This window comes from Numenius arquata, chromosome 1 (assembly GCF_964106895.1).
Source record: "Numenius arquata chromosome 1, bNumArq3.hap1.1, whole genome shotgun sequence".
Classification (NCBI taxonomy): Eukaryota; Metazoa; Chordata; class Aves; order Charadriiformes; family Scolopacidae; genus Numenius; species Numenius arquata.
This window is the reverse complement of record NC_133576.1, coordinates 44,364,307-44,390,122: the sequence shown is the minus strand read 5'-3', so window position 1 is coordinate 44,390,122 and position 25,816 is coordinate 44,364,307. Positions and strand designations below refer to the sequence as shown.

Genomic DNA, 25,816 nt, shown 5'->3' with positions numbered 1-25,816 from the left:
TCAACTCTAAATCGGAAAGACAGTCCCTTACAACGTGAAGTTGCAGTGTAAATCATTCATGAAAAGAGTGCTTAAATGTCTTCCATTCCTGAATGGCTGGAAAAGCTTGGTGTGAAGAATGTACTCAACCACCAGGAAGGAAATGTTTTTGCAATCCCATCTAAGTGAGACACATTACTCGGTGCATCAGCCTTTTAACAGCGTTTCAATGTTTCTACTTACAGGGCAGTACAACTGAAGTCAGTTTAGTGTCCTCCTCTGCCTGTAAAAAAAAAAAAAAAAAAAAAAAAGAACTGGACCAGAGGGAGCATTGTGAAAACGTGGCTAAATATTTGTCAAGTGCTTTTATAGGCAAACGAAGGAGAGAAACCCTACGCCCAGTATCATCACAAGGTGAAGAAAACATCCTTAGAACCCTCTGGTTAAGCACAGCATCAAAAGATAATTTCAACACATTTTTGACAGCTTGATCTCCTGAAGCAGGAGACGAGCAGGTTCCCTGAAATACACCTAAAAAAAGTTTGGATCTTGTGGTCACAATTTAAAGAGCTGTGAAAATTTCTCTGCAGCAAAGGATAACTGGCATACTAGGCCAAGAGAGAAATACAGAGGAAAAAATAAAAATAAACCCCAAGCATTAGCTGGTGATGTTAACTAATTCTCTCCTTGTTCCAAACTGGAAACCAACCAAAAGGAGGGAAACAAAAAAGGGGAAAAACCAAAATTTTATAGCAATCGAGCTTAATAAACTTTGAGGCAGCGTGACATGTAACACAATGTTAAGGTCACTGGACATGAGGCTGAAGCATACCAGTATCTCCTTCTCCTGCCTCAGCTTTCAGGATGACAGTCAGATTTTCAACTCAGCATGGCAGAAAATGCAGTTCAAGGTTACCAAAGCCCCAGAGCACGCAGATGCAGACCTCCCAGTGAACCATCTATGGTCCCTCCACAGGCACGGCAGCCTGCGAGCAGAGGGCTGGAGAAAAGAGTCCATACCATTGCGTCGCTAGTTTAGCAGAGAGCAGGACAAAAATCAAAACAGACTTACTGTAAGGTGAAAGTGACATAGTTCAGCAATCAGAACATCGTATCAGATAAACTCTGATGTTGGGACAAATCACGAAGCAATCTAATTTAACCTCCTATATAGTATGCAGGCAATAAAATTTCATTCAGACCAGAGAACACTACCGATACCAATGCTGGGCCCTCAGCATTTGGTGGGATTGTAAACAACCTTCCTCAAATTAATTCCATATGAAGAACAGTTGCCTCAAACAGCTCTAAATATCCTCTGATTTCATTTATGCCATCTTCTGTCTCCCTAATTTTGAGCAGCACTTCTCATATAAACAACCCCACACATGAGTCACTGGAGAAACCCACCAGCAGCAACCGAACAGATTCCCAAAGGTAAACATGATGAATTCAGCCAAAATGTGAGGCAGTGTGACATTGCCACAAACACACATGGACGATTCCCATTGTTATTCTACGGATATTATGCCAGAAACACATGGAATAACTTCCTGAAGCATATGGCAGAACTCCTTCTGGAATTTCCTAACTGGCAAAACATATAGGAATAGGTGTATCAGTGCACGGAGCACATTAGTGGTTCAACTTAGAGGCATAAGAAGTCTCGAAGTGACCTGTGAGTACACCACCACCTTCCCTGCTACCTATGCATCTTTTCCCCACCCTGTAAACCCTACACACAACAGAAACAAACCTCCACTGTAGTGTGTCCAGCAACAGCTAGGGCGCTCAGGAGCGTGCAACTACTCCCCCGAGGGTTCCTGCTCTGCATCAGGCAAAACAGAAACTTGGATCTGAGTCTCCCTTCTTTATAAGATGCTCCAGCTACTATTTGCCTATTCCTGGGAGGCACTTCAGAGCACATTTTGATGAGAAATTCTGCCCAAGACCCTCAGACACCTTCTTTTTCTAACCTGAAATTGTTTACCTTTCCAAGCAGTTTTTCCCCAGCACATCTGTCATTTTGAGCGTTGCATCTCTGGTAGAGGCACACAAATCCCATCAAACATCGTAACAGAATCAAAACTATAAATGTTAAAAGATGATGACAGGCAGAGAGAAGAGAGGAAGCTTTCCAATTTCAATTTCATATAAATTGAGGGGCAAGTGAAGTAGATAAAAAAGGTCACCTTAAAACTATGCTGCTGGAGCTGGACTCAGTCCCTGGCTCAGGTGAGTGCCCTCCTTTCTACTACACCGAAATAAGGAGGCTGCATATACCCACCTGATGCAGATGACTAGAAATACCCATGTTTTACAACCTGCAATCCCCCAAAATGAAAAAAAATTACATGTTCAATTTGAGAAGGGCACTGTTTTAAAAATAAAGGTTCTAATTTGTTCTCCTAATGAACTGTTTTCATTGCCCTCACAAGAGGCAGGAACGCTGCCCCAGCAGGGATGTCTATCCTTCCAACCAATAAAAGGACCATTTCTTCACGGAGATGTAAAAGATGAAGTAATCAACATTTCTCGTTTTAAAGAAGAATCTATTTTTATTCAACACAGGATGGTAAACTAATAAAATTCACAATAACCAGCATTAAAAACAACAAACCAACCCTGCAGTCATATTTAAATTTGGCTCTACCTACTGGCCGCTCACATTTCTACATACAAAATTTTATCAAGTCTTGCTAATTTCCAGATTAATAGATATTGACACCCAATAATAACAAAACACAGAGTTTATTTGCAACTTAGGAGATGTTTAGGGTTGTTCAGAAAGAAAAGCAAACCTCTATCTTTTTGTCCAACAAATTCATAGTTGGAGGAACTGAAATGCTGCACATTAGCAAGGAAGGAGACATCGACACACACTATGAGTCCTACCTCCCTCCTGCAATAGATGGAAAGAAGGACTCAGCCCAGCACTTCCAACATTGTCGTCATCCCACGCTCGAGTCACTGCAGTGCAAAAGCTATTCAAATAAATAAATAAATAACAGCAGCAGTCCCAACAAGTAAAACATGCCAAATCCAAAACACAGTTAAATATCTTTACAATCTGTAACTGTAAAATACAGCTGAAAGCATTTTAACCTAAGACTTCAGCCCACAGGGAACAGCCTCTCAAAATCTGTGTGCAGCAAAGTTTGAGAGTTTAATTTTTTTCAGTAAACCAGTATGTAGCTCTACATACCTTTTTGCAGGGAAGGGACTGACATCTTCAGCTAAAGAAGTCCTCCATCCCTCCCTCCTCACACAGCCATTGAAGTTGTGCCAGCATGGCTGTTTCGGGGTTGTAATGTTATTTTTCCCCCACCAGAGGCTAGATCAGTTCCCCGGGTCTGGAGAGCTGTTCCCCAGCGTCAGCCTGGCCGAGCGAGGGGCAGTGTGCTCTGCCACCAGGATGGAAGTCCTTTCAAGTAACATTGCTGCAGAATTCTGTCACATTTAACTACAGCCTAAAGTCCAAACACAGCACAGATTTACAAATGCACACGTTGAGTATCCTCACTGGTCTCAACAGGTTTACTCAAAATATGTGAAGGTAACCATTCATCTGGGTAGCTGCAGGGTCAGGGTCTACATGGAGCATTCACTTGCAAGGACTTTGGTACCCTCCTTATGTCTTTGTGGGACCGAGGTCTTCCCTGTATCTCTGTTCAGCAAAACAGTTAAAATGAACACATTCTTCTGCTGTTCAAGTCAAGCATAAAGCATGTGCTGAATCAAACCAGTAAAATAACTGACCAAAGACTGAAGAATTACAAAACAGTCCCAGAAATGAAGTGTTGTGCCAGCACATGGACAACACCAGCAGCTGAGGGAGAACATTTCTCCATGTTTTGCAGGACTATTTTAAAAGAGTGCTGTTTTGTTAATCAAGTGTAAAGACTACTGCATTGTTTCACAAAACTTGGGAGAACAGTTCAGAACAAGACATATGCCTAGAGCTTTAATAAATACAGTTAAGAATAATACACAGTTTAAATTATCTAGCCTTTATGATCTAAGTATAAACACCTCATACAAAAAAATTTCCTTTTTACTTAGTACATCTTTAAAAAAAAGGTATCACAGAAACATCTGTTTTGCAAAGGAGACAGCTGTACAAAGAAACGATATGTTTTGAAGACATTAAACCATCCATTTGCTGGGTAACACTAGTTACTGAAATGTTCTCTTACAACCTACCACCTAGATCATTTTTCTTTTCTGATATAAACATATTTTGGCTCTGAATCTGAAATTCAGTGCCAATTGAATTAGCCACTTGAAAGACTTCTGGCTATTAAGGCCCTGATCTGACCATGACTTCCATGTGCACACACCAGCACTGAAACCAGTGTGCATCCAAGAGAGACAACTGTGGCAGCAGGCACTAAAGCAGCTCGTCTGTTCAATCCTGTAGTGCTCAAGTATGACAGCTCACAGTTCTCTACCAGCCCCAAAGGAACAACCTCTCCTTTCAACCCAGCCTAGAGGAGCAGCACAACAATAACATGATGTTTGCACAACCAGTTTTAATGCCCTGAAAATCATTTGAGCCACCCCACTGGAAATTCTGACTCAATCTACTTTTTGTTGCCTAGGACACTCTTTTTTGCACAATCCTAATTGAGGACTAACATTCATCCAGAGAGTCTGTGAAAACTGCTAACTACAGTACCCCACAACAGTAAATTCCATTTCATTACCTACCAAAAGGCTGGATGTTGTCCTTGGGACTAGAAGTAGTGCGGTAGTTAAAAACTAATAATATGGTGAGGTTATTATTGTCTGAGCAGCTTCCAAATCCTAATAGCAGTGCATCTTAATAAACAGCTGGTTTTGTCCTCTATAAAGCGATGCCCTCGATGTGCGCAAGATGACATGAGGGATACATACTGTGCTCACTGACACTGGGACATTTCACTGCTAAACTGTCTCTTATTATTTCAACTTCCTTCTGCTCTAGTTTTGACTTGGTTTTGGAAAACACAGAGTTCGGCATTTTAATTAAAAACATCCTATCAAAAGAAATAAAAAGGCACTTGGTATTTCTCTTTGGCTCAGTTGAGGCGTGCTGCTAAAACCTTCCCACAGTTCCTGTCTCTTCATCTGATGAATGGTTGCCATCCTGAGGTACTTATTCATGTGCAAAAATAAGAGCTTCAGGGATTTACCAGTTGCGTTTCTCACATTGCTTCCAGTAAACGTGCAAAGTTCTTCACCAAACAGAATCTCTTAAATATAGAGTAATGCATTCCATGACGTTTTTTTTCAGGGAAGAGCTCTGATCAGTTATGCAGTCGTTATTCCAAATCCGGTCTCTTAGCTCAGTGTTCTTTAAACCTGGGAAAGAACAGCAATCAGGCAGGAGAAGTTGAGGTGCGAGGCACTACAGTCAGTAACTCAAAAATGCAGGATCCATCCCTTGCTATGCATTTTCTATTCTCTGTCCATTTTACTTCTCCAAAACTACAGACGAGGGTCCCAATTTAGATTTTGATTATGCAACTGTAACTCCATTAATTTAGGGTATTATTTTTTCTCAATTCAAAACACTGTGAAGTCAGAGTCATCCTTTCCTTTTAGAGAACCTTTTGGAAAAAGTTACATTTGAAGCTATTAAACAAATACAGAACAAGCTTCTTATCCCCATGTGGATGCTCTACAATGAAAAACCACAAAGATTACATACTTGGGAAAAACAATAACTAAGCGATCATAACAGAGAAACCTGTTTGCAGATGCTTTTCAAAATAAGATATTCTAAAAAAAAATAAATAGTATTCATGATGTGAAAAGCAAAACAAGATTACTCTTTTGAAGCAAAATTAAAACAGACAGAAATGGACACCCAGAAACGTTAACACATTCAGTCTACATCGAGGTATTACAGGGCAAAAGCTTGGCAACATGTTTTTAAACTGTTATTAAAGAGCAATAGCCATGTATAACACTTACAAGGTATGATGCGCATTACACGGAAGTTCCTTCTGAATAAGACGGAGTAAGAACTGTAAAAACAGTCACAGAATCTGTGTTAATATCTACACAGATATACAAATAAACTCATTTTCAGGACAAGATGTAAACTGTTCTTTAAAGAGCTCCTCATTTGAAACATCACCCTGTAATGCTGAATTCGGTTAAAAAAAATAAAAAAAAAATAAAAGAAAGATTTACAGATTCTCAGTCAGTGTTTGGAAGAGGAGTTTTCACAATAACTAGGCAAGAAGAAAACTTCTTTTCGCAACTGAGAGATCAATTTGTTTGTAAAAACCAGAATGGCTTTCTGAAGGTAGTTTACCAGCAGATGTGTAAAGAAACCAGCAGAGGGAACCCAAGACTTCAAGAAGACATGGCAGATAGAAATTTTGGAGCACAAAAGTATTTTAGGTGCTACTCTGAAAAACAGCTGTGTGAGTGTGTGAAAAGCTTTAATTGCACAATTAGTCAAGATGAATGAAGTCAGTCATGTTTACTTGTGTGTGCAGGATCAGGAATTTCAAGTGTGCTTTTAAAGGTGTACTAGGATAGTACCCAAGAAAGCGACTTTACAAATAAAATTCGGTGATTCCCACATACATTAAAGACAGAATTAGAACCTCCAGGGTTCCTCACTGTTACACGTTTCCTTATCCTCAGAGTCTCACTGTTATAAATGGAAGCTTCTTCACCATTACAAGTATTGGTGTTTGTAGAAGTTCAGTCTAACATTTCAAAGGTATGCAAGTGGCCAAGCATGACAGAATTGAATACCACACAGGAGGCTAAAGCCCCTCCAGATATCTTTGAAGAAATAACAGTTAAATACAGGCATATAGCTGTACTGCAAAGAACAGGAAAAGCAGAACAAGAATTACAAACCCAGGATTTAACAGCACACAGTCAATTCTCTCAAAAGCAGAGCTTTACAAAGGCAGTTTAACTGCTGCTGCAAAGAAACACGGGATTTTTTCATTTGGTTTTAATAAATAACTATAAATGAAAAAAAAAAAAACCAACAGAGATTTAAGTCTACATGGGAAAACTACAACAAATCTCCCAAACCATACCCTGCAGTATGGAAGACATCATACTGAAAACAGCACAAATAAGGATTCATAGACCTGCTGACTACCAGTGGGAACAAATTTCAACTATTAACTTACTCAGTTTATTCACTTAATTTCCAGGAATTTCAGATCTTAAATGTAGAAAAATTTACTTTAAAATTTTGGATTTAACTTCAATTTAGAAAAAAAGTCTCAATCGTAACTCAAAGCAAGACTTTCTGCTTTTCTTCTGTCAGGAAGAAGTGGTCTGACACACTCAGCATTAGCTCCTCTGCAGAAGCACAGAGCTCAGAGCAATACCGTGCAGGCACAGGGTTTTGTCTGAGCACAGCTAGTACAGAGGAAGGAGCGTTTCTGAAGTGTTTCACAGTCACCCTGCCCTTTCATGAGCACTCCTACCCAGGACTTCAAAAGGAGAGGATAAACAGGTGACATTCAGGACACCTCTGAAGTAGTCATAGCAGCATTCTGTTCTGCTGGAGAACAAGGCTGGTACAGATGCCTGCCAGGGAAACCTGTGGCAAACACAAAAACATAACCTACAGGCTAACCTACAGGTGGGTGCAGCAAGACTGACTTCAAAGGTACAGCAAGACTCGCCTTGCCTCATCTCATGTCTTCTTTGGTCTTTAAAAGCAAAGCAGGGCAAGTCAGAAGTGGAAAAAACCACTCCAAAACCCTTTTCAGATCTTCCTAGAAAGGATCTCAAACAGGAGAAAAAAGGAAAATGGCTGTGCTTTGTACCAAGCCACCACATGTGTGTTGCACTCCTTTCCCCTAAACATATGCTCCTGGTTACTGTCAAAAGTTAGGATGCCAATTCTTCATCTAACCTAGTACAGCAGTTTTAGGGCCCATCTGGAGAATGTGATGTATTAACTTTCAACAGCTTCATTATCGCGGTGATTTTGTAACACAGCAGTGTAAAAAAAAACATTTGTTACCGCTTTGCTAAACTGGCTTTAAAGAAAACAGAAGTAATTCTTCCGTGAGTGGAATCTGAGGCATCTTCTAGGTCTACATCTGAAGGTTTACTTACAATTATGCCTGCTGTAATCTACTCAGCCAGCAATTAACAGATGTGCGTTTGTTCAGGAATTGAAACGCATCAGAACTTATCTGCACAAAATGAGCAAATCTGCTCTTTAATTGAGAATTTCCTACACAATTGGAAGTTTCTTATGAAGATGGAGTATTGAAACTGCAAATGGAAAATTTGCATTTTAAGATACTTTAGCATAAAGGAAATACATGGAAACTTACTAGCAAGGCACATGCATCTGCCACCATGAGCATGTAAAACACGTTGTTCCAACCAGATGGGGAAATAAGACCAGCTAAGAGAGGCCCCAAAGCTGCACCTAAAATATAATATTGATATTGTCAGAATGATGCAATGTAAGACTTACTATGCTGATAGTTATTCTGAGTTAGAACATGAATTTCTCCACCAAGTTAATTCAGTATTACCTTATGTAGGAAAAGGTCCCAGAAAGTGCAAAACATTACTGGTACAGCCACAAGCCAATGGGAAACCTAACACAGGGGAAGCTGGAAGGCTAGAAGTTTGAGAAATGTCTGCCTTTGGCTCAACAAAATGCCCACCCAGTATTAAGCTGAATCCTACTCAATTTTCCCTTCCACATAGCAGTGCGGAGGGCATGAATAAAATATCCCTGATCTCAGTAAAAGCCCAATGGCATCTATTTTTGCTGTCTGTGCCCAGTACCAGTCTACCACTCGCTTCCTTCCTCCCTCCCTCAGGTGTGTGACCACTAGAGAGGTTTAAGGCTGTTTGTTCTACTCCCCATTCCTGAAGCTGTACCGAGTCCTAGCAAAATGTGAACTGGAGAGAGCCTAGTTTCTCAAAGATCCTTTGTTTTAACCAACCACAACTAAGGTAGGTTACCTTACAGATCTGGCTTACCTACAGATCCTGTTCCATCGATGATCGCTGTCACTGTGGACAAGGCTCTTGCATTTCCTTTCAGGCTTTTATGGGTACCCTGAAGTGACAAAGGCTGCTTAGAACCATTCTGAGCCGAACTCAGAAGTCCCTATGATGGCATCTAGTTCACACCCCTCCACATTAAATGTACATTGTGAAGTTGTCTTAAATGTTCTAGCTCAAACCCTTTTATCACTACTTAAAAAAGCCTTCTACCCCATCAACCTGTTGCCTACAGCATTCTCCTTTACTAAGTCATGTTACTTAAACAACAGGAACCAAGAAGCCTTCTGCTCTGTGGATTCAAGCAACAAGGACAGCACTTGAGCTGCAAGTGAAACATGCTGCAAGGTTGTTTCCACAGCCATCTTTTCCCCTGCTAATATCAGCAAAGCTCTGCAGAACAACAACAAAGATCACTGTTGTGACAGGAATACTAGAATACCAGAATTATGGATATATACTGAAATGCCAATTCAGAGAATTCTTGAGCCAAGAGAAGCTGTTCAGCCAATTTTAGAAGCCAGGTCTTCAGAACAGAACAACTGACAAAGGGAGTGACTTAGTAGAAAGCCAGAAAAAGTGAATAGTTCGGAGAACTGCTAATAAGAGACAATCCTTTATCTCCAGTACACTGAGGAGAATACAGTCAGGTAATCAGTGATTTATATTTGCTCATGTCAGATGTTTGACTGCTGACATCTAAGGAACTGGCTGGCAGTTTCAACTCTCTTCCTAAGGACTAGGTGGGGATCTTGCGATGTCAGGCCTCACTTTCTAGCTAGAAGCCTCTTCAACAAAGCTAAGGCTAAAACAGGCAATGCATAGTGGCCGCCTTTGTCTTGCAAAGATCTCCAAGGCCAAGGACAGGGCTCCAGAGGAAGTATGGAGATTTCTACCCCTCTCCTTTTCCTATATTTAGAGTGGTTTTTGTTAGAGGATTTTTGCCTTAAGGAACCAGCACCTCTGAAAGCAACCTTTCAAAGCCTAGCTAATGAAAGGTGCCAAGGTCAATGTTTTCACACAGCATTTATGACTGACTGACCTGATCCAGCCATAAGTGCTGGCAACCAGAGTAACAGTACAAGAAAGGGGAAAGGGTAACATAGACAAAAGTAAGGGTATGTGTCAGGTATAGCTTTCCATGCTGATAGGAATTCAGTCTCCAGCTCATCTCTCAAACAGACACAGGTCGTCCCCCCCCCGATTTAAAGATGCAGAGTGTAAAAGGGGAGAAGGCACCTGTACAGAGACTTGGCCTTGCATGCAACCTTCACGTTCATTTTGGGCTGCCACCTACAAGATTTGGACTGTCTTTTGAGTAGGCAAGAATAATTCAGAAGCCTCTCACAAGCATGACACTCATTTGTACTAATAATGCACGATCTCTAAAACAATCTCAATGGCCGAGTTCAGCAGTGCCCATCCAGCTCCTTATCCCTTTGCTTTGGGACAACACAGCCCGTTCACTGACAACCTTGCAGAAGCCAAAGGGCTCTCTCTGGAGGCCAAAGCTGCTACGCTGGAAGCAGAGGGGAAGCCAAACTTACCAAGTCAGCAGAGACAGCAGTGGTGATCAGCGCGTAAGGGCCATTCACCAGGGCACCACTGATAAGCAGCATCACTGTTCAAAGTTGGACAAAAACAGGAAATGTGAGTTGCCTGAAAGACTGTTAACCATAACAACAGGAGACATCATAGCCTGTGGTTCTCAAATGGTTTAATCCTTCCTTGGCTCCCCTCACCCCATTACAGAATTGGGAAAGGAGGAAAAGCAACATACATTTGTATCTCCTTGCAATGCTTACTCCAATGGTGTGAATTCTCAAATATAACAGGAGACAGACCTGAGTCAAAAGGCACCTCCCAGGGCCTTTACTGATCCTGGCAGGCCAGAGAAAGGGGAAAGTCTGATCAAACTGTCTATAAGAGCAGAGGACTCTCACAGAGAGCCACCCATAAGCCTCTTCTCTGCTTGTACAGCACCAAAAACCAGAGGGCCCTAAAACTTAACAAGGCCTTTATGTAGGTGAGACACTATGTCAGCACTTGTGTTTTAACTTCTGTTTTGAGGTGACAGCTAGAAATTCACTAGAAAGTGAATTCAGCCTATATCAGTAAAGTTAATATTACTGTCAAAAGTACTACAAGTAACCTTTAAACACCTCTGACATTGGGCATTTGGAATATAATAAAGCCTGTGCTGGCACAACAAGCTCCAGAAAGATGACTAATGATGTTAAGTGAATTACTGCTCTCATGCCACCCCTTACTTATTTCCTAGCCTCTTTCCTTACCCTGTAAAAAGTGTGCAAGGCAGAGTCTAGGGCATTTGATTCCAGACTTCCTCCTCTCAGTGAAAAGATAAAAGAAAAAAAAAAAAAACACAACAGAAAAAAGGAAAGAGCACCAACGGATCACAACTGAAAAGTTCATAGAATCATAGAATCATCTGGGCCAGAAGGGACCTCCAAAGGTCATCTAGTCCGACACCCCCTGCAGTCAGCGGGGACACCCCCAACTAGACCAGGTTGCCCAGGGCCTCGTCGAGCCTCACCTTGAATGTCTCCAGGGAAGGGGCCTCAACCACCTCCCTTGGCAACCTATTCCAGTGCTCCATCCCCCTCATGGTAAAGAACTTATTCCTAATGTCTAATCTAAATCTGCTTTTTTCCAGTTTAAAGCCATTACCCCTTGTTCTGTCACTGCAGGCCTTTGTAAACAGACTGTCTCCAGCCTTCCTGTAGGCCCCCCTCAGGTACTGGAAGGTTGCTATAAGGTCTCCCCGGAGCCTCCTCTTCTCCAGGCTGAACAACCCCAGCTCCCTCAGCCTGTCCTCGTACCAGAGGTGCTCCAACCCCCTGATCATTTTGGTGGCCCTCCTCTGGACCCTCTCTATCAGGTCCATGTCCTTCTTATATTGAGGGCTCCAGACCTGCACACAGTACTCCAGGTGAGGTCTCACCAGAGCAGTGTAAAGTGGCAGAATCACTTCTCTGGATCACTTCACTTCACAGAAAGCCAAGCAGAAAATACTTTAAAAATACTCACCTACAGTAGCCTCAAGGCCCATTTTACTGACTGCAGAGAACATGTACAACTGTAAAGACAAGAAAACAAACTCACTGAATACCAACACAGGGACTAATTCTAGGTTCTCTGTTTTCCCCATATTAACTACAAAATATCTTAGTTGGTATTATGTGAAAGCTAGTTCTAGGTTTTACTAAACTGTTTTAGATCACAGCAGGATGGTTCTTTGATTGGACAGAAGAGGGAGACAAGGGATATTGGCCAATATGTCTTTTCGAAGAAAGGGCTGTGTTATGGACAATTTTAAACTCTCAAATGACCAGCTTCAACACAGCACAGAATACTGTTCACAAAAGAATCAAAGAAAAATGCACCTTTCCTGTCTAACTGCCAGTTTTCCAACAGTTATAACACAGAATTTTTAGTTTTCGAGCAGCTGAAGTTCTGGCTAAGAACTGAACATCAAATTTTACAAAAGAGTGTTAAAGTTTCTATGTAAATGCTACAACAAACAATACATTAGACTTGTTTGCTTGTTTAGTAAAGGCAGCCCCGGTGTCTATACTTCCTCCCACGCTCAACTTTTCGTGCCAGCTTTTAACTTGGCCTGAACTCTTTATATCCAAGTAGAAAATGCTGTCTGCAAGACTTCCCAAGGAATGCTGTCAAAGTCTCAGCCACAGCTGAAGGAGAGCGGCAAACTCTTACTGTGGGTGCTGCAAGCAATAACATCATTCCGCAGGTTGATGCCCTCTTCTCCAGCCTGTCTGAAATCAGGCCTGCCAAAATTCCACCTGAAAGAAGAAAGAGGTATGTGAAGAAAGCATTGTCCATGTTTTACAGAGAAGACATCAGTTATACTTAATGAAACCCAACCCAGTTTAAAACAACACAATATAACTTTTAACGTACAGTTACACACAACATGTGACTGACAACATAATTTGCACTTAGCAATATACTTATTAACCCAACTGGTTTTTGACTTGGAAGACAACAGAAGCAGACAGTTGTTCTTCCTCACTGTTCCTTCTAACTGAACATCCGAGATGACAGGGGTGGGGGTGGAACAGAGGTGGAAGAAATATTTAGAAATCATTGTTCTGCTGCTTTTGAACTCATAAAGCCTTTTCACTAGGTGTCACGTGGCCCCACTGCTGGCACCCTAGAATCCAGCTGTGCCCAGCTTCTCACTGGTCTCAGCTCCTCACACGCAACAATAAACTTAGCTCTCAAGTGCTCTGTGTTGCACTGCAACCAGGGGAAATGAGCTAATCTAGATCCTGGTTAAGGATGAAATATTAACATTAGAACTTACCAAAGATTCCACCCACATCAAACAGCGTAGAAAGGTCCCCAGCTCTTTTGGCATCAAGATGCTCTAGTGACAGAAGTAGAACATTCATCTCATTTCCAGACTATAAAATGTAGTATGCTCAACACAGTCTTGTCACGCTACGGTAAAGGTATCTTACAGAAGCATTGTTTGTCCACAGTAATAAGTTCCCATAAGGTGTCATTGTATTTGACAAATAAGAATGTATTAGAACTGGCTATTCAAGGATACAGTCTTTTGAATGCAATTACACCCATGGCAGGACACTACACCACTTTAACTATAGATACAGTCCAAGCAATAGAGCTGTTGATTGTTGAAGCTCAGAATAACAATATTCCCATTTGTGCATAGCCACAGAATCATAAGCAGTTAACCAATGCTCCTAAGTGAGGCTCTTTGCTCTAAAAGCATGATTAGCCTACCTTTGGATCACTTACAGAGCCTCATCCTTGAGACCTCTAGCGCACGACCAGTAATACTCATCATCAAATTATGTCTGGCCACCCTGCTTGGCACAACACGCAACATGCAGTTTATGGAGACTATGAAGAGAAAGTGATTTCCTCAACTCCCCTGTTTGCCATGGGTGGTGCAGACCGCTGTTTGCACATACGTGTATTTAGTCTAATGTAGTCACTGATACGCTATGGGGTAATACTTCCAAAAGTACATCAGGAAGTTTGGCATCCAAGTCCCATTGTGTTCAGTGTGAAGTTTCAAAACCAGATGAATTTCTAAATCCTTTGGTATCTTTTTTTAAGCTTCTGAAATACATTTGAAAGAGCAGCATGTGCTAAAACAGCGGTGGCTGTGGCACTACCATAACCTCACCAGTATCTGCCACAACACAGGTGGCAATACTATGGTAAATATCACTAGCCTTTTTAATAAAAGCCCACTGCTTTTAAGGTACTCAGTTCTGCAGGAGCACTGGTCAGGTAGAGTCCACACACAACAGCATTTAGCTACAGGATTTGCAGCTTCAGGTGTTTTCATAGGGTGTTCAGCGTGTCTGAACTGGTTGTTACCTGCTGGTTGTTAGCACCATACTTGGCCAGGACAACTTCTTTGTTAACTGGGGGTTTAAGGGTCACACTCACAAGAACATGAATTTCTCTGGCTAAGGAGAACTCCTTCCTCGTACTCTACAGCACAAAAAACCCCAGCAGTACTGAACAGATAAAGAAGCTTGTTTAGATTTTTGGTATATATTTTAATAGGGGACTTGGATCATTTGGAAACATTATTAGAAAGTAAACTTTTTTTTGATTGGTTTGCAAGAGCCAAAGCCACAGCACTGATGCTTTGAATTATTGAAGATAAGCCAGATTCTTTTTCTTCATTTGCTTTGAAAATGCCCTCACATAATACAGAATTCATAAAACTGAGAAATATGTCAGTTGGTGACTTAAAACTCTCCTGCTGCTATAGCAAAGATACCATATTTCAGAAGTAGCAATGTTTATTCTCTTATTTATTTTCAAACTCTTACTTCCAGACACTTTGTAGTCATAATTCTGTATCCCCTTATTGTGATACTTACCTACATTTGTGATATAGAGCGGAAGCCAGAAGAGGAAAGTATAGCTCACCAGTTTCGCAAACAGAAGACAAAGGGAGAACTCTATGACTCCCTAAGAAAACAAAGGAAATAGGAAGTTAGTATCTTCACAGAGGCTGCTATTTGCTTTCAAAGACCATTATGAAAATGGCTTCTAAGAAGCATTTAGGCCTTTCTTTTTCTCTTAAGAATTCCCAAGAAGCATTCTTTCCCTAACAGCACAAAGCTGACAATCAGAGCAGACTGTGGTAGTTTACTTATGTTTTCTCTTCTCGTAATTGTACTGAATTGACCGAGAGGGAACACTAAAATCAACAGGGAGAATCTGATACTGTTTGGGACATCCGCATCACTTATTTTCCTCATGTAAAGAGGTTTTTTTATATAGCACTATAGCAGGTTTGGAGTGTATTCCAGAGAAATGGGCATATTTTTGTGTTCTTTAGATCAATCCTTCAGTTGGGTTTACAATCTCTCCCTTATTGTTTAACTCTTTACATACAGCCAGTTAACCAGCACGACACAGTTCAAATTGATATGTGGTAAAAGTAGATTACAGACAGGGCATACACCTATTTAAAATACTAATTTGCTCCATCCTCTTTCCTGCTGGGTATATGAAAAGTATGCTTACTGCACAGAGCTGCAACCACACTGCCGTATTAACCTACCTTCATTTCCCTCACCATCTGATAGCTTTTTGTTTGACACAGGACTTCTTAAGTCCCTGGTATGGAGTACTGCAGTTATCTGCACAGACAACACACATACACAGCTGGCTCTACTTCACGTACAGCTGTGACCCTTCCCAACAACAGGCAGGAAAAATACTGCAGTTACAGAGATCACAACAGCAGAAATTTTTCTACCCATTATTTCCACTTTGCCACAGGAAAAAACTTGAGACAGAGGATCAGACTGAACAGAACAACAGGATGCAGGAATACAGTGCTGGGCATTTCCTTCCTTACCTTTATACCTGGTCCAAATCAATTTGTAGATAATGCTACTTGTGCATCCCATTAAAGCTGCTAGACTTCAAGCTGAGAGGACAATCAAGGCCGATTGTCCCTGACCTAAAAGAAACTTCCTTTCTTTGCTTTTACAAGCACTCCAAATATTTGGGCCATCTGAAACTTCTCAATATAAACTATACAAATGATTTTAAAATTAAAGCTTTTGAAAACAATTTTCAAGTGTGTAAAAGGGAAGCCACGGAAGGAAGCTCTGACACAGAGAAGTGCTTCCAAACTCAGCTTGCTATTCCATTCTTAATATCCATGTGTCATTAACTAAGACCAGCAAACTATTACATTACAGGCTGCTCTAGTATTACTTATAATGAGGAGGGAAAAAAAAAAAAGCAAGCCATTCACACAGATGCTGAAGCCTAGATACTTGTAGTTTCTAAGATGCTACCAATGAGCTTATGCCATCTGCTTACTGGGGAAAAGAGTACTCTTATACTGATTCTTCACTCCTCCTTTGGGAAGGGCACACCTTGTCCTGTGTACCAGGATCTGCTTTAGCCCTGTATACACCAGACAATGAAAGCTTGTGATGCAAAGTTAATGTCACCTAGCACTCCATCTAGAACTTCTCAGTAATATGGATTCTGAGGTAAAACCTAATTCTTACAAGAACCGGTAAGAACAGCACATGTACTCACAGGTATTCGCAAGGCCCCAAGGAAGCTGATAGCTGATGTCCCGTGTCTACCTTCCCCAGTGGCCACAGGGCTGGAGTTCAGTGACACACTGCAATTTTCACTGTCAATAAGCAAGTGCTGCATCTCTGGATCCTGCAATTTCCCCCAGCAACACCATATGAAAAAGAAAGGAACAATGAGTACTGAGTACTACAACGCATTTCCATACAAAAGCATGCTATTATCTTCCTCCTGTACAAATATTAAGCCCATTTTTCAGACTCTGTAACATCATCTTATTCACCGATTTAAATACAGGTCATCTTTCCAATCGAATTATGGATACCAAGTGCTTTAAGTTAAGCAATCACTTATCTTTCCATGTCTGTTTCATTTGTTGAGCATTACAATCCACAAATTATAAAAGCCTAGATTTTACCAATAGCTACCTTCAATTTCACCTGCTCACTGAGAAGCTTACCTAGATGTGTACTCTTACTAGCTATGGACATACTCTACATACTGTTTCTTTCTTCCAGTTCTTGTGCATTTGAATAAAGCCTTAATAAAGAATTAAGCCTCAAACATATATTTGGCTACAGGTTGATAAAGATCAAACAGCACATCATTCTATTTCCCATAGTTATTACGAAGATGAAGGCTTTCAGATTAATATTTGGCAAGATGACGGAGGAAGAAAGAAAAAAAAATATTAAGTGCTGGAAAAATTCAAATTCAATCCTGCTACTTAACCTTCGGTGATTCTAAGTAAATTCTGTTTTTAAAGAACTCCATTTAGGAGAAAACACTAGGGATCCATCTGGGCACCTGAGCCCAGGCACTCAGTATAATTTTAGAAGCTATCATACAGCATCCATAACATCTGTACAGAGTTGGTAGATTGGATGCAACATTTACGGGAGACTGTTCACTCTGGTGAAGCAGGAACTAGAAGACAGGAAAAACATCTAGAGACCTCTAAAACGGCACTGTAAACCTACGCTATGGCACATGAGCCACTGCATCATCATCAGTACTTATCTTCTGCATTACTGAAACAACTTCAAAGCTTGAACTATTTTAACAGTAGCAATTCAAACCGTATCAGCTACTAACAATAAAAAACATGGAGGAAAAAAGGGGGGGAAAAAAAAAAAAAGGGATGTTTATGCAGTCAAGCTCCCCACTTGGTTCAACGGAAGACAGGTCTAGACAGTTTCTTAAGGGAATATCTCTTGCACAATTTGCACAGCAAACCTAATCAGGATTGTCCAAGGTAATGGTGCTCATTTCTCAGACAGGTAGCTCTAAGCCTACTTAAGAAGAGAGGGTTAAATATTGAAGTGGAAGTGACCAAAGTTGGAATAACTTATTTAGCAACTCATGCTGGAAGCTTTTATCTACAATATGGGATTTTTATACTGCACATAGCCAAATGATAAATGAAGCAAGCAGTTTATGCTTGGCAAAGATAACATTGTGCAGCCTTGTCAGCAAGTCATAGAGTGTGATTAGGCATATGGCAGACTCTTGATCTCTGGGGAAGGATTCATTATCCTTCGATTTTCTGCAATTTTTAAGAGTCCAACCTCATATAAGCAGTAATGAACACACAGAGGTATTCAGGTCACGCAGCCAAAAACACATTCTGCTTTCAATCACTGCATATCCTGAATATTTGCTTTCTTTTTACAGTAATTGAAGAGGTCAATGAAAAAAATCAGTAAAAGCTGCCATTCCAGTGAGCTTGGAGGAGACCAGCTCGTAAATCCAAAACATCTGTTGTTTGTGCAGGCACAAAAGCTGACTGCAATAATCAGCTCAGCATAAGTGTAGCACAACCACTGTAGAAAGGAAAGACGTTCAACTCCACTTTGACAAGAGTAAGATTACCTTTTGTCACTGGCAGAAAATCAGGGGTCCCAAACAGTGACAAACAAGGATTTTTCATTTTTTTATTAAAGATTTGTTAGTACTCCATATTATAAAGATAAGGCCCAGCTGGCAGGAAGAAAAAAAAAAAAAAAAAGAAAAGGAATATTAACAGGATTGCCAGCAAGTGCCCTCATGCTCTGTTGTCCGTGTTGTCTCTCTGTCCTGCTCACAAGGGAGCAGTAGTCAGTGTGAGAGGAGGGGGGGATGTGTCTTTTGTGCCCACTTGCTATGCAGACTCTCTGTGCAGGCTGATAGCGAGGGTGCCAAATAGAAGTACTAACAGAGTTAGAAGAGAAATCTTTGTCTACTGATTTCCTGACTATATTTTAATTGTCTCCATGACTCGTCTAAAGACATCTACTGATGTTGTTAGATCTTCTCCCCTTATCTTCCAGCTGGTTGTGAAATAATATTGATAAATGGTTTCCAGGCTGGAGACTGTTCTTGGGCAGCTCAAAATGAACGTGAATAAACTCAGTACAAAGGGGGTTTAAGCTGGACTGATCGAAATTCTGAGTAAAGTGTTTCCTTAACAAAAATTTCAAAACCTTTCCATCAACACTGATTATTACACCCTGTGAATGCTGATTATTATTTTGTGGGCAAAGGATGAAAAGAACAGGAAGTTTCTGTTTTCCTGTAAAAGTCTGAAAGAAGTTAAAAAAAAAGTCACCCTCTCAGGATATAATGTGCCAAGTGTACTGAATACAAATACAAAATTTCAAAAGGAAATTTTCAGTTAATGTCCATCACAAGATAAAATGTCTTTTTTTTTTTTGCTGACAAATAGGCAAATCAGAATTCAGTTTCCAGTGAGAATTACCAGCACTTACAGTTACAAGTTTTAATTGCTCATGTTCAGAACTCTGTCTCTAGGTGTAATGGTAAGTACATACTTCTGTTACATGACAAAGGGAGAGAAGTGAGACTGCAAGGAGGGGACAAACATGGTGAAAGTACTTTAAAGATTTCAAATGGCTATCTTTCAAATATTTTGCAGTGCAGTACTTTTGCTGGAATTATATGAAGAGCACAAGTTAAGACCAACTGAGTAAGCATGCTGTCTTACTCAGCTTAGTTTGCAGTATTTATGTTAGATAACGCTTAGTTCCCTTGTATGGAGTTACATTTTTATATGAAGATGGAAGTAGATGTCAGTATAATAAAACGAAGAGCAATCTTTACCAATAATAAATCTACTGGGAATATTTATGTGAGCTTTGGGAAGTCTTCTGTACTATTTTACAACAATATGTTAGATTTTACCTGAGGTCTGCTGGTTTCCTTAGCGTTTAAGGTTGGCATCTGGACTCTGAATCGACATGCACCATTCAAGATGTTTTTAGAACTCTGAAAAAAAAAGAACAAAAAACAAAAAAAACCATACTTTTGTTGCTTGATTTTTAAAGGGCTACATTAGAGCTAATCATTTCTCTGCAACAAAAGCCTCTGTGCATTGTAACATAAACATAACCCAAAATGAAGCATCTTTCATTTAATGACTCTGTATTTTGGGTTTTTAAAGTTCTTTTGCAGACCTATGGCAATGTACATAAAATGCAATCACAAATTTATTTGAAGGCTAACTTCATTCTGTTTTTATACAGAAGCAGCGTACTGAATTCAGAGCACAGTTGCACTATTCTTAACATCTTTATTGTTTTTTCCTCTACTGAACTTTCACTGACATTGCAAACTTAATTTTTTCTTATAAGAAGATGATCCTAGTAGCAACAGAGAAGTTGATTTGTTTCAGGAAAACCTTGATTCTTCATTTCCCTGTCCCTTTAAAATAAAAGTTTATCCCTTTAACTCATGCTCACTCCATTCTTCTAACCCAGAAATGGACTGTGCTTTTGCAGGCAGGAAGGATAATGAAGAGTCTGAGCACCTCCAGCATGCTCAGTACAGAAATCGAGGCAACAAGCTATACTTTGAGCCCCAGATGGGCTTGCTTTTTATACTTACTTATTAACAAGTGCATTAGTGTACCAGTTCACAACAACTGTATTCATTGGAAAACATAATTCTGAGATCCTTGGTCTAAAAAGATTTGCCAAGGACATTAAGGTTTGTCCACCAAATTACATACACAGCTTCAATGTAGGTTTGCAGTCAGGTACAGAGAACTTATTGCTAAGACCACAAGAGGCACTATGCATTCCTCAGGGATGAGATGTTTGTTTAAGTGTCTAATCACTTTCTGGATGCCACATTAAAAAAGCAAAAGAAAACAAAGCCCCCGAACTCTGCCCCAAATAAAAACCCAAAACCCACCACCACAAATAATAAAACACTGAACATTTTAATTCAAAATTAATCAATAGGCAATTCTTCCCCAACAAAAATGCAAGGATATGTATTGCAGTATTCTTTAGACAAACTGCCATTCATCAACAAAATCCTTCTAAAAAGGCAAAAAAATTTTAAGGATAAACTAAAGTATTCTGCTGTTCAATGCAGGCCTCAGGCATGTCTTGGGCATGTATTTCCCAAAATAAACAAACAACACACAAAACCACAGTGTCTGATGAAGCAGATTTTTAAATTTTATCTTACAGAAAATTAGGCTCTTGTCAAAAAAGCGATTTACAATAATCTGTGGGGAAGAAAATCCATTATCTAGAGACAAGTCATCTACATCTTTATTCAGCAGCTCAGCAGAAAAAAAATGAGATTTTTTCATTTGACTGTCAAAAATAAGATTTACTGTGGTAAGGAGGAAATGTCTGGGGAAAAGGACTAGACTGAGAGGCTGCACATTTAATACTTAGACTTCTTTCTCCTTTTCAGAAGATAAAAATTGCAGTCTGGTATCTTTTAAATGCAGAAGCACTTTGCCATAGGAGCTTAAGAGAACTAAGTTTCCTGGAAATGCAAAGTCAGGTTAAAGAAAGTTCCTAGAACATAAAGACAGCTCTGTATGAACATGATGCAACTAACATGCTTACCAGGGGAAAAAAAAAAAGGGTACAGGGAGAAAAGATGAGAAGTAATAAAACCAGTTATAAATCATTATATTTCTCAAATGCCTGTAAATCTACTCTTTAACTTTCATTATGAAAGTATACCAGTACTTAATAAAGCGCACTGACTTCTCGCTTGCATTTGTCGCAGGTATAGCCTTTTGGAAAGTCATAGATTAAGCCTCCAATGCTAGCACTTAAAAGCATTTTACTGTACTCAAATATTTGTTTTGAAACAAATTTCAGATTTATAAATCAGAGCCAAGATGAATACAAGCAAATGAAACACAGCCCAAGAAATCGGTGAATGAAGAACAAGAACCATGCATCCAAGGCTCTGGGCCTGGCTCGCCGCCTGTGCTTCTGGACAACTCAGTGAAATCTGATTACTCACCACTACAAACTGTGTAGAAATATTTGGCTCACAATCATGCTGCAAATAAACAGTAGACCAAATTATTCCAAAATAGCGATACCACACAGAGATGAATCTGATCCATAAATCTTAATATAAATCTATCCTAAGTCCTTCCCTCACGTTGAACATTTATTTTAGTTGTGCTTAAATTTAACCGGCCTCATTTTTCCACAATGAGGTTTGGCTTTTGGCACCAGGTGGCAGAGCTGCCTGCACCTAACCAAGACAGCTGTCCAAAGTGACCTACTACAGCTTTATGAGGAAAGCAAGTGTGTATGGTTCTTTAATTTCTTAGAAAAACATTTCTAACTACCTGCAAAAGCACACAAGTTGTTCAGGTTGTCACTGAAACAACCGATTAAAAAAGGACAGCTAGCATTTTATGCCTGCCAGCAAATTCTACACCTTTTACAACACGTCTGAATTTTTTTGTTCCCAGTAATAACACAGTCTTATTTTATTAGATGAGCCTTCCTTCAATTAGCAATCATTGTTCTCTTTACAATCGGACATGGTCACTGCCACATCTGCATTTGTAGATCTCCTTAAACTTCTGCTCTTACCTTACTAATTTCCTTACTTCTAAAACCACCCTACCCACAGCGAACAGAAGCTCTGAGCCCTATTCACTAAGGATTTAGAATCCATTGTACTTTGCAGACCACACAGATCTGAAGAGAGGTATTTGAGCAATTCAAGTGACATACAGCTTCCCAAGACAATGACAAATCTTAAGCTGAGAAGGGTCCAAGGCAGGCGGGGAAGCACTTTTATAAACCTCCTACAAGATCTGCAGATCTGAATATATGGAACAGCGAAGGAAGGAGTGATGCCCTTTGCTCTGGAAAGCAAGGTTTCCAGGGAAACAGAGGTCAAATGCATCCCTACACAATGACACTGCACCTGGCGCAGTGATCTTGCTGGTGGCCCTAGAGATTAGGTCAAATGCTAGCCCCTTTCCGGGACTGGGTGAAAGGATGGTGAATGGAAGGCGGGGGAAAGCTCCTAAAACACTAATTTTTTGTTAAAAACATCACGGCAAGTGGATATTGCATGTGAGATTTTTCCATACTACCTCCTTGAGACATACAAGCAATATACTGTGCAGAAGTCTTTAGTTATGCTTTCCAGTGGAAGTGTATTTAAAAAAAATACCAAACATTTACTTCCATAAAGCTTAACAGCAAATTCTGTAAACATTATGCTCTAGGTATTACAAACAGCAGTTGAAGCGTTCATGAGAGCATTTCTGCACTACACAAAAGCTAAAGAAAAAAAATGCCTCCTGTTAGAAGTCTCTAAGAATCACTTAACTTTCGTCAAGTATGAGAATATTTTATCTTTAAGAAATGAAAAAGAATTAAATGAAAAATAAGGTGCATTGTGAGCACACCTTACCTCACAATAACAAACTAAACTATGGAACTAAATGGTTCCATAGACCATTACAAGTGTTCAGAAGCTTTATCAACAGTACTTCACCTGAGGAGAAAAAGCCCATTAACTGGTAAAGAGGAGATAACACAGGCTAGAAAAGTTGCTTTCAGTTATTACTCAAGAAGAGAGCATTTAAAATGTAAGAGCCATCTACCTGAAACTACTGAGGAGGGTGGTAAAAAACCAGCAATCATCCCCTGCTCTTTAGCAGGGGAGTTGGACTAGATGATCTCTAAAGGTCACTTCCAACTCTGACAACTCCATGACAATCCGTGATCCCTGCACAATCTATCTGTGAGACTTGCAACTGAAAGGTATAGTTCACATATACCTACGTGTGCAGACAATCTCCAGGTGCAATCCCCTAGCAGTGGAAAACGTGGGATTCCCTTGGGACCTTCCCTCCAATGCCTTCCCTAACAGCCTTGATTTGCCCTCACACATGGGAAACCTTAAGACCTTCTTTGCCAGTCTCCCCCCTACTAGTTGAAAACGTGGTTGCCCACAGGTTCCTGGGAGCCAAAGGAGAAAGAGCCTGGAGCAACACGCTGCTCTAGGTTTTTGTTAGAGACAAACACATACCAGAGTCTTAAGGAACATGAAACAGAGATGAACTTGCAAACACACCCCTGAACAAAACTGGGCTACAAATGACAGTCTATTACAAGAAGTTATACACAGCTGGTCTTCCTAATGCTCACTTTCTTTTTCCCCTTTCCTTGTTAGTTACTTTTCTCTCGTTTTGTTCAGACTGCCTCCCTCCTCTTGGGTAAGAGCTACACCAGGCAAGAAAGGAAGGAATCGCCTCCTCACTAGTAGCTAAACCTTTCTAAGGCACATTTTTTTGCCATTGACATGGCTTTCTACATTACTTAATTTTGAGTACATAAGATGTCTTATGGACTTTTGGTTCAAAAGCACTGGGCAAATGTCTTGGTACCAGAGCTTGAGGATTTCAAAATATGACAGCAGCAATTTGATCCTATGTCAAATTTAGACCTATATGAGCAGAGTGTAGGGCCATACAATGTCCAGAGGCCTGATCCCTTCCAACCCAAATTATCCTGTTATGCTACAAAAACTAAAGCATTGATTTGTCACGTGACCCATACCACTAAGAACAGATTACTTCTCTCCTTTTCACATACCTTCATTAATGCCAGTTTTTGTTAAATAAAGGCCTTATTATATCACGACTACACTCACTGTCACAGACTAACTGCTCCAATTTCTTCACCTCAGCTTCATATTCATTCCTTGCTTCCTCTTTTCCCGCACGACATGCTCCTACTGTCCTTCCCTCTCTCCAAGGGAACATCCCACCTTCCATCCCCAAGCCCACAGATGCATGGTTCATTGATGCTATGTCAGCAAAAAGGCTGTTTGCTCTTTACTTTCTGCAATGCCTAATACAGGGTTTTCACACAGCGAGACCCTTCACAGGATATGGTTGGCAACTATCTCATTATGTCACATCTAAGCAATGAAGGCAAGAACAGTAGAATAGGTCAAAATGCTCTGAAGATGGCTGGGAAGACTGGAGGGAAGTAAGAGAACTCAAAAAAAAAAAAAAAAAGATGAGCAGTTTTTGTTTGCTTTACTGTAGTAAGCTCATCAATCCCAAAACTTAAGTTAAAACAAACGCATTCACCTCTTGATTCACATTGCTTTGACAGAAAGTAAGTTACTGGTTTACCAGTGAAACCCAGAAGCCAAATCATTCCCTCAAGTATAGGGTCAGTTATAACAGCTCGGCACAAAAGAGCCATGCAGTTTATCTGATTTCCAGAACTATCATAATAAATGTATATTAGGAGGCAAAAATCAAAATAGAAAAAGCTTTCACTTACACTGGATGGTGTGCAGGAGCAACTTATATCTTTAGGATCTGAAATACAATACCACATATAGTTACTAGTGAAAACAAGCATAATGAATAGCTCTTAAAACACCAGTAGTGTAATTTACGGACAATAAACAACAGTACGGATAACACAGAAGTAGTTCTGGTAAAAATGTGTAGCTGTAGCTTTAGGGAAAAAGAAAAGGGTGCTCCATGGTACCCTTCCCATCCTACAACCACATTAAGTGCTATTTTGGCAGTCCAGCTCACTACAGCATTCTAGTTATATCTGCAGAACTTTTTACTTCCTGAGATAGGACAGTTACAGGAAAGTAAGTATTCATACTAATATCTCTGCGTCTACATAGGAATAAGACGGGGCATTTCTTTTTAATTTCTAACTAAAAGTGATAAAACTTGCTCTGTTTCATAGCACAGAATATGGATGGCATGGATTGAATGGTAGCACAGGATATACATTGCAGCCAGGTGGGACACTCTGCTAAGATACACTTGAACAATTTATAAAGACATGGCAGTAATGACAGGGCAGTGGACTGAATTCTGAAGTCTTACTCTCTCAGGTATGCCAGAGTAAGAGCACATAAACTCTTTAGAAGTACACAGGTTCTTCTCCATCAAGTGTTCTAGAACTTC

General features: G+C 40.2%; 1 protein-coding gene across 1 annotated transcript in view; it reads right to left on the bottom strand.

The window, feature by feature from the left end:
- Positions 1–5,933: 5,933 nt before the first annotated feature.
- The window catches only part of SLC37A1 (solute carrier family 37 member 1), a 29,284-nt gene continuing 9,401 nt past the window's right edge, over positions 5,934–25,816 (bottom strand). The window contains exons 8-19 of the mRNA XM_074168153.1: positions 25,167–25,204; positions 21,856–21,894; positions 19,762–19,845; positions 16,582–16,713; positions 14,895–14,985; positions 13,331–13,393; positions 12,721–12,806; positions 12,031–12,079; positions 10,530–10,603; positions 8,959–9,037; positions 8,295–8,392; positions 5,934–5,990 (exon numbers count right to left, since the gene is read on the bottom strand). Coding sequence (XP_074024254.1) covers positions 5,934–5,990; positions 8,295–8,392; positions 8,959–9,037; positions 10,530–10,603; positions 12,031–12,079; positions 12,721–12,806; positions 13,331–13,393; positions 14,895–14,985; positions 16,582–16,713; positions 19,762–19,845; positions 21,856–21,894; positions 25,167–25,204 — 890 coding nt within the window. The remainder of the gene's footprint in view (positions 5,991–8,294; positions 8,393–8,958; positions 9,038–10,529; positions 10,604–12,030; positions 12,080–12,720; positions 12,807–13,330; positions 13,394–14,894; positions 14,986–16,581; positions 16,714–19,761; positions 19,846–21,855; positions 21,895–25,166; positions 25,205–25,816) is intronic.